Source organism: Haliotis cracherodii, unplaced genomic scaffold (assembly GCF_022045235.1).
Source record: "Haliotis cracherodii isolate W230 unplaced genomic scaffold, xgHalCrac1.p SCAF_3, whole genome shotgun sequence".
Classification (NCBI taxonomy): Eukaryota; Metazoa; Mollusca; class Gastropoda; order Lepetellida; family Haliotidae; genus Haliotis; species Haliotis cracherodii.
This window is the reverse complement of record NW_027266286.1, coordinates 35672329-35681331: the sequence shown is the minus strand read 5'-3', so window position 1 is coordinate 35681331 and position 9003 is coordinate 35672329. Positions and strand designations below refer to the sequence as shown.

The 9003-nt window shown below is 39.6% G+C and overlaps 1 protein-coding gene across 1 annotated transcript; it reads right to left on the bottom strand.

The window, feature by feature from the left end:
- Window positions 1–1248: 1248 nt before the first annotated feature.
- On the bottom strand, window positions 1249–2535 carry LOC139475392 (uncharacterized). The gene has a single exon (XM_071258611.1). The coding sequence runs from the start codon at window positions 2533–2535 to the stop codon at window positions 1249–1251; it is 1287 nt and encodes a 428-aa protein (XP_071114712.1).
- Window positions 2536–9003: the final 6468 nt, after the last annotated feature.

Below are 9003 nucleotides of genomic sequence, written 5' to 3'. Positions count from 1 at the left end.
TTTTCTTTTCCTGTTGTTGCTGAATTTTCTGAAATTTAGGGTCATAGTTTGATGATGAAGAATGCTTGGCTAAAGTTTCACCTAATTTATTTGCAATGTCCAATTTATCTGTCAATAAATCATTACCATCTTTGAGATGTTTAATGCTGGATTTAGAACCCTTGCCTTTGATTCTTTGAATCATATTCCACACCTTTGATATAGGTGTGCGTGAATTGATTCTGGATACATAATTTCTCCAAGACTGACGTTTATTTTGTTTAAAAGTTCGTCTGGCCTTTGCGCTATTTATTTTTACAATATTTAAATTATGGACCGTAGGGTGTCGGCGGAAAAACTTTTCCGCTTTTTTCCTACGCTTTCTAGCCTGTTTGCAATCATCGCTAAACCATGGTTTGCGAATGTGCGGGTTCACAGAGGATTTAGGAATGGATTCATCAGCTATGTGTTTCAGTTGTTCTGAGAATATCTGAATAGGGTCAGGGATGTTTTGGAACGTTTCAGGTTTCAGAGTTTCAAAACAACGTGTTTGAAATAAGGGCCAGTTTGCTCTATTAAAATTCCACCTTGTTGAAGGTGGTTCATCGGTTGGGAGAATAGACTGTAGTATTGTGGGGAAATGGTCACTTCCACATAGGTCATCATGGACTGACCAGTCAAATTCGTGTAGTAAATCAGAATCTGTGAGTGACAGATCTAATGCTGAATAAGTTCCTGTTGCAGGATGTAAATATGTGTTTGCTCCATCATTAAATATACATAAATTATTGTTTGTAATAAAATCTTCAAGGACCGTGCCCTTAGCGTTCGTATGGACACTTCCCCACAGAGGGTTATGTCCATTTAGGTCACCCATGATGACACAGGGCTTCGGGAGTTGGTCAAATAAAGACTGAAGTTCAGCCTGCTGAAGTGGAGAAGATGGTGGAATATACAAAGAGCAAAGTGTGAAGGCGATGTGAAATGTTAGCCGGACTGCAACGGCTTGAAGATTGGTGGTAAGAGGAATAGCTCTATGAATTATATCCTGTCTCACCAAGATTGAAGAACCTCCAGTGGCTTTTGCTCCTGGAGGTGAGAAGTGATTATACATGTTATATTTCCTGACATCACATTTATCTGTGTTCTTAAGGTATGTTTCTTGTAAACACATAGCTGATGGTTTAAAATCTTGAATTAAAAGTTGTAAATCGTTAAAATTATTCCTAAATCCTCTACAATTCCATTGGATTATGTTAGACGATTGAGTCATGGTGGCTCAATCGGTGAACGCTCACGTACACGTGAGGATGAAGGACTCCTACTACTGCTCCGTGACGATGGGGTGACATCCATGTCCAGAGCATCAAAGGAGTTATTGACAGGAACCTCTGAAGATGAGGAATTTCTGATTGATTGTTTTCTATTAAGTTTTTTACGTTCTTTCCTTGTCAGAGTAACCTTAGATTCAGTAGGCGTAGTTTCTACAGCCTCTGGCGTTGTAGGAGGTGGTTCAACAGTATCAGGTTGAGCAGTATCAGCTTGATCAGTCAAAGGTTGAGAATGGCTTATAGTTTGAGTTGAAGACGAATTTGAAGTAAGCACTGATGATATGCTGACAGGTTGATCTGATGTGATCCATGTCAATTCTGTCTGAATAGAAATGGATGCAGTTGGAGGAGCGGAGGTAGTGACAGCAGCAGAAAAGGTTCTGGAAAGTGGACTTTGTGGGCTCTGACTTTCGATCAGCTTCTTGGCATCATAAAAGGATATATTTTGCTCATGCTTGAGCTTCAGGATTTTGGATTGTTGAAGCCATTCTGGGCATAACCTGGATGAGGCCAGATGTTGTCCTTTACAGTTCGAACATTTTATTTCTGCTGAGCAGTCGGTGCTGTCATGACTGGCACCACAGCGCTGACAGACCACTGAGTGAGCACAAGATCTGGAGCCATGTCCAAACTTTTGGCACTTGAAACACCGGAGTGGATTGGGGACATACACCTCCACTCCGATGTTGAGATAACCAGCTTTAATTGACGTAGGTAGTGCTGAAAGTGTAAAAGTAAGCAAATAAGTGTTGGACGGGATGATGTTTCCGTCTCTAGATTTCATGGTAAAACGTTTAACTCCTGTCACTCCTTGAGATTTTAATTCGTCTGCAATTTCTTGCTCTGACATGTCGGACAGGCAACGAGCTCTGTCTCGAACAATGCCTCGGCAAGAATTCAAGGTTTTATGAGGGGACACATCAACCGCAATATTGGCAAAAGTGGTTATGGACAACAAGTTGAGAGATTGTTGCTTCCGTGAGCACTCAACAAGAAGAGAGCCACTACGGAGACGTGTCACATTCTTCACTTCGCCGCAAATTCCTAAGACAGCTTTGGAAATGGCGAATGGATTAAGTTTAATGGGTTGTTTGTCAGCTGCCTCAATCACAATAAAGCGGGCCCATGAATCTAAGCCACGAGATAACTGCTCATTTTGATCAATGTCATCAAGATCGACATGACGACGTTTTGAACGGGTTGAACCAGGGTATTTGTGCGACATGGTGAAATATAGTAATTCATCACCCCTGCTCCCCACCCACCATGGAGTGCCACAAAGAGCGATGTTGTGTTGCACCGGATCTCCAACATGCAAACACCAGGGATACAGGGATGATATACTCCAGCAAGTATGACGCAAATAGCAATATTTGTATACCAAATTAAATGCCAGGCTGGTTCGGCCCATGACAAGTAATCGGATACATACTGAATTTGGAGGTCAACATCACCAGATTGGCCCATGAGCCACCGCCTTCTGGCGTAAGACTCTAGGCAATTTATTCAATCCAAATTGGAGAATTCACACAAGTAATGTACGGCCAAGACCAAAAGATACATTAAAACACAACACAGGTGTGCATACACAATATTACGCACAGGGCCTGGCATGACCAGCCGATTGATAAGACCGGGCCCATCTTACCACCCGTCTAGGCGAAGTAAGGGTCGAAGTAGTGTGTTGGGCAAAGGAACACAGTTCCAGGAACCAGTGCCCTCAACTACCAGACTCCCGTCCTCCGCCGACACAGGGACGCAACCCACGGCAAACAGGTTGCCCATTTTAGTCGCCTCATACGACCAGCAATGGGAGGCTGTGGAAATATTCTGCCCCAGTTCCACACGGGGGAAGAGCTATTAGCGTTACCCAGCACTCACCACGAGGAGGTTGCTCTTCACGAGTGCCTAGTCTTCAAGAAACGTATTTCGGAGACTGCGATAATCTTACCTTCCGTCAATATGATATGTATCATTCATATGCGAAGGTTACTAATGGTAAAAGGACAGGTGGTGCGAGCATTCTCGTTCAACAAGGGACAATCCATAGTGCTATTCCCCTAAATACCAACCTACAGGCGGTTGCAGTCCGCTTAACTTTGCATATTGCTATAACTTTATGTTCGCTTTATTTACCACCATCATCTGCACTTCAGATTAAAGATTTAGAAAAAATCTGATCACCCAACTTCCGAAGCCTTTCTTGCTTATGGGCGATCTTAATGGTCACAACCCATTATGGGGTTCCAGTGATCAAAATCATAAAGGGAAAATACTTGAGGAGTTGCTTCAGAAGCATGATCTCTGTCTATTTAATGATGGTAGCAACACGTATTTACATCCAGCGATTGGTACTTACTCTGCTCTTGATTTAGCCTTTGCTGATCCGTCTCTTTTGGATGAGTTCTCATGGTCAGTACATGATGACCTTTGTGGGAGTGATCATTTCCCAACCTTACTCAAAACTATCGTTCCTTGTAAAGACCCACCCATTACTAAATGGAAACTTAACAAGGCAGATTGGCAAACGTTTAGTTCCATGTGCAGTGATGAATTGACCTTCGAAAATTTTACTGATGATCCTGACCCAATCAGATCATTTTCGGATAAATTGATTTCCATTGCCACAGAAACCATCCCCAAGACCTCGATTAATCCACATGTAAAAACACCATGGTATAATGAAGATTGTAGGAAAGCTAGGAAAAATAGGAAAAAAGTCTGAAAGAGTGTTTAATAAACACCCCACAGCCAATAATTTAAACTGCTTAAGAATGTCTAGAGCAAAGGCTCGTAGAACAATTAAACAAAATAAACGTACAAGCTGGAAAAAGTTTGTTTCGAAAATAAATTCTCGAACCCCCTTAATAAAGTATGGAATATGATAAGAAAGATAAAAGGAAAGGGGTCACAGAACAATATTCAGCATCTACAATCTAATCATGATGTATTGACATCAAAACAGGATATTGCTAATAAGTTGGCAGAAACGTTCAGCCAAAATTCCTCATCTGCCAACTATGACCCAAAATTTCAAAAATTTCAAAATCAGCAGGAAAGGAAAACTCTGAATTTTCGGTCTGATAATGCAGAGGATTACAATGAATCCTTTTCGTTGACTGAGTTACAAGAGGCTTTGAACAAGGCTCCTGATACATCTTCTGGACCAGATGACGTACATTATCAATTTTTGAAACGTCTTCCTGAGCCTTCTCTTTTAACCCTTTTATCCATATTTAATAGTATATGGGAAAATGGTAACTTCCCTCCTTCCTGGCATGAGGCTATTATAATACCTGTGCCTAAACCTGGTAAAGACCACACAGATTCTTCTAATTACAGACCTATTGCTCTGACAAGTTGTCTCTGTAAAACCATGATTAACCGGCGTCTCGTTTGGTTTCTTGAATCAAATAATCTGATCACAGACATTCAGTATGGTTTTAGACACAACAGGAGCACCATCGATCATCTTGTCCGATTGGAATCATTTGTACGGAATGGCTTTGTAAACAAGCATCATGTTGTGTCAATCTTTTTTGATCTTGAGAAGGCTTACGATACCTCGTGGAAGTATGGTATATTAAAAGATCTCCACGACATGGGTATACGTGGCCGTATGCCTGATTTCATCACTCGCTTTTTAGAAGATAGAAAATTTAAAGTTAGAGTTGGATCCACATTGTCCGAGATATATGATCAGGAAATGGGGGTCCCTCAGGGCAGTATTTTATCAGTGACACTTTTCAGCATTAAAATCAACAGTCTTGCTAAAGTTTTAAATGAAAATATGTATGGTTCGTTGTTTGTTGACGATTTTAATGTTTCATGCTGTGGTGCAAATATGAATAGCATTGAGAGACAGTTACAGCTTTGTCTCAATAAAATATAGAAATGGGCCTTAGAAAATGGTTTTAAGTTTTCCAAAACTAAAACCTGCTGTGTTCATTTTTGCAATAAACGGAAACTGCATAAAGATCCTGAATTGACTTTAGATAATACTCCAATAAAAGTGGTCAAAGAAACCAAGTTTTTGGGTATTACCTTTGATCAAAAGTTATCATTTATAACCCACATTAAAAATCTTAAAGCTAGATGTTTGAAAGCGCTTGACATTTTAAAGGTAGTGTCAAATACTAGGTGGGGTGGTGATAGAGAAACACTATTACATCTCTATAGAACTTTGATAAGGTCTAAACTTGATTACGGCTGCTTCATTTATGGCTCAGCTCGTAAATCATACATTCAAGTCCTTGACACTATTCACAATCAGGGTCTTCGGTTGTGTCTTGGAGCATTTAGGACATCGCCAATTGAAAGTCTATATGTGGAAGCCAATGAACCCAGTCTTTGCTTAAGACGAATAAAACTGGCATTACAATATATCACTAAACTCCGCTCTCATCCTTCTAATCCAGCATTTCACAATATCTTCAATGCTCCATACCAGCATTTATATATAAGAAATCCAAACACAATCCCACCACTTGGAATTCGCATGCAATCCCATATCAAGGATGCGAATTTAAATCTATCTGCCATTGCTGAATACAAAATCTCAGAAATGCCTCCTTGGCAATCGATACAACCTGCTGTTAATTTAGAATTAGCGAACCTGAAGAAGTCTGACACTAATCAATTATTTTATCAACAAGAATTTCATGAACTGAAGAACCGATATTCCTCTTATACCAGTATTTACACTGATGGTTCAAAAGATGATGAAAAGGTGTCTGCTGCAGCTGTTGCTAACAATTATACAGTGTCTATGCGTATAACTGACGGAAGTTCGATATTTACGGCAGAAGCTCAGGCTATATTATTAGCTTTGCAATATATTGAACAGTCTTCTAAAAGCAGTTTTCTCATATTATCTGATAGTTTGTCCTGTTTACAGGCCATCACAAATCGAAAAGTGGATCATCCATTTTTAGCTGAAATTTTAAGGTGTCATCTCAATTTATCCGTAGCTGGAAAAGATATAATTTTTTGTTGGCTGCCCAGTCATGTTGGCATCAGTGGTAACTGTAAAGCAGATTCTTCGGCAAAAGCTGCTCTTAATAAACCAATTTCCAACACAAACTTCCCATATTCTGATCTAAAACCTTCCATCAGACAATATGTGAATGACCATTGGCAAAAAAGTTGGAATACCAAGACTCAGAACAAACTTCATGCTATCAAACCACTGATTGGTGGTCACGCACATTCTGGTTTATATCGTCATTATGAAGTTGTTTTGCAGCGGTGCCGCATTGGCCACAGTTATTGTACACATTCATTTTTATTGAAGGGTGAAGATCCACCTTTTTGTATACCTTGCCATAGCCCTCTTACTATGAAGCACATTCTGCTGGATTGTGTTGATTTTGCACTTGTCAGTCAACGTTTTTATGATAATGTTCGTACCTTATCTGAACTTTTTACCACAGTTTCTAATCACTTGATTTTAGCGTATTTAACGGAAATCAAGCTCTATGATAAAATATAGATTTTTACCTGAACAGTCAGTCTTTTACCTCTGAATGTGATATATGACTGAGATTTTAGTGATTTTCAACATCACTTTTATTCTATTGGTTGATATCTCATTACAAAAAAGACATTTCTCGCCGCGAATAGCTGCAAAATTGCTGATGCGGCGTTAAGCAATAGTCACTCACTCACTCACTCGTTTAGTAAATTAGTGAGTGAGTGAGTTAATATTTAAAGTCACATCGGCACTATTTCAGCCATATCGTGACTTGAACAAGGTAAACATTTATATTATATATATAAACCTGTCGCCGAAGGACAGTACAACAATTAGCAATATATCACAGATTATAATTTTAAAAACTAATTTTAGAGCAATAAAACGATCAAATTTAAGCAGACGACACAGCATAAAAACGGGCTGTAGATCGCCAGCAACCAAAGCTAGGCCACCATACTAGGGACCATGGGGACTTACGGTACTTCTGCTACCTACATGGTACCCCAGCAGGATTTACACCATCCCTCGGGCTACTGGCGATGATCAGAAAGATTAGCCAAACAGTTAAAATCAACAAAAATACTACGATTAAAATCACAGCAAAATGAAAAGATACTTTGAATGATACCGGACTTACGTACCTTCCCAGGGGGACAATTGTTTTACGATACTTCAACCCCCTGTAAAGATACAGCCACTAACAATCCAAGTCATGAATTCAATTTACCAAATTAAAATCACTTTCTATATACTGTACATATTATAATCAAAATTTATCTATTAATTCTATTTCTTTTAAAAAACCGATGAGTAAATGAGCACTGATATTAAAAAGATCCTTGATGGACGAAACTTTGAAATACTTTTCCCTTGTAATGGAAAAATCAATACAGTCAAGCAGGACATGCTTGACTGTGATTCTCTCATCACAAGGGATACAAAACGGAGGATCCTCACCTTTTAATAGATATTCGTGTGTATATCTTGAATGGCCAATACGACATCGTCGTAAAATGACCTCTTCAAATCTGGACTGACACCCCAAGTAGGTGTAACCGAGAGTTGGCTTAATTTGATGTAATTTATTGATACCTACTTGGGTGTCCCACTTCATTTGCATAAGATCTCTGATGTAACATCTGATCACAGGTTTATAATCACTGTATGGAATTAGAAGTGGTGTCACAGATTTGTTGAGGGCTGCTTTAGCAGCAGCATCAGCCATTGTGTTGCCTTTTATGCCCACGTGACTGGGCAACCAGCAAAAGACGATGTCGTATTGGCCAGTTGAAAGATCATTATAAAGTTCTAACATGTTTAAAATGAATGGATGACTAGAAGAGACTTTTTTAGTGCCTGAAGACAAGATAACGAATCAGAAAAGATTATAAATCGTTTATATACAGATTGTTTTTGAATGTATCCCAAGGCTGTAAGGATAGCATTGGCCTCAGCAGTGAATATAGAGCTATTATCTGGTATTCTGGACGATAAATGTTTTGATCCAATGACGGTGGCAGATGCTACTTGGCCACCATCCTTGGATCCATCAGTAAAGATTGAACGGTGAGTGTCGTATTTATTTCTTAACTGTAAATATGCTTGTTGATATATGAGTAGATTGGTCTCAGATTTTATAAAACGTGTGAGGGAAATGTCTACTTCTGGCCCCACCAACTGCCAGGGAGGAGAAGACAAAAGGCGGTAAGGAGAGATGAGATCTAAATCTATATGGGCAGCAATAACATTTGATTTAATCCGAATTCCAAGTGGGGGAACCAGCTTTGGTTTCCTCAGAAACAGTTCTTCATATTGAGGATGAAAAACGGAGGCATATGCAGGATTAGAAGGGTTAGAGTGTAATTTTGTGATATATTCACTGCAAACACGAAAACGTCGTTTTTTTCCGTATATGGTCATTGGACGGAAAAACGACGTTATTTGGACGTTTTCAAACCATCGTTTTTCCGTCCAAATAACGTCGTTATTTGACATCGGAATTTACTGGGAGAGAACGATATTGTTAAGCTCCTCCCTTTCTTGATTGACATTGTCAATCAAGCAACAGCGTCTACCAGTATTTCTACTTCTCAGTTTTCATTGGTCAGTCCCCGCGTGTTAGATTACAGGCCCGCGTTTGACGCTGCACTCGAAGCGCTTAGCGGAAGTACTGAAATCAATCGTTCTGCGCATGCAGATTACTTAATGCCTTGACCA

Coding starts and splice junctions, on each gene's coding strand:
- LOC139475392 (XM_071258611.1), bottom strand. CDS start 2,535: ATGTCGCACAAATACCCTGGTTCAACCCGTTCAAAACGTCGTCATGTC.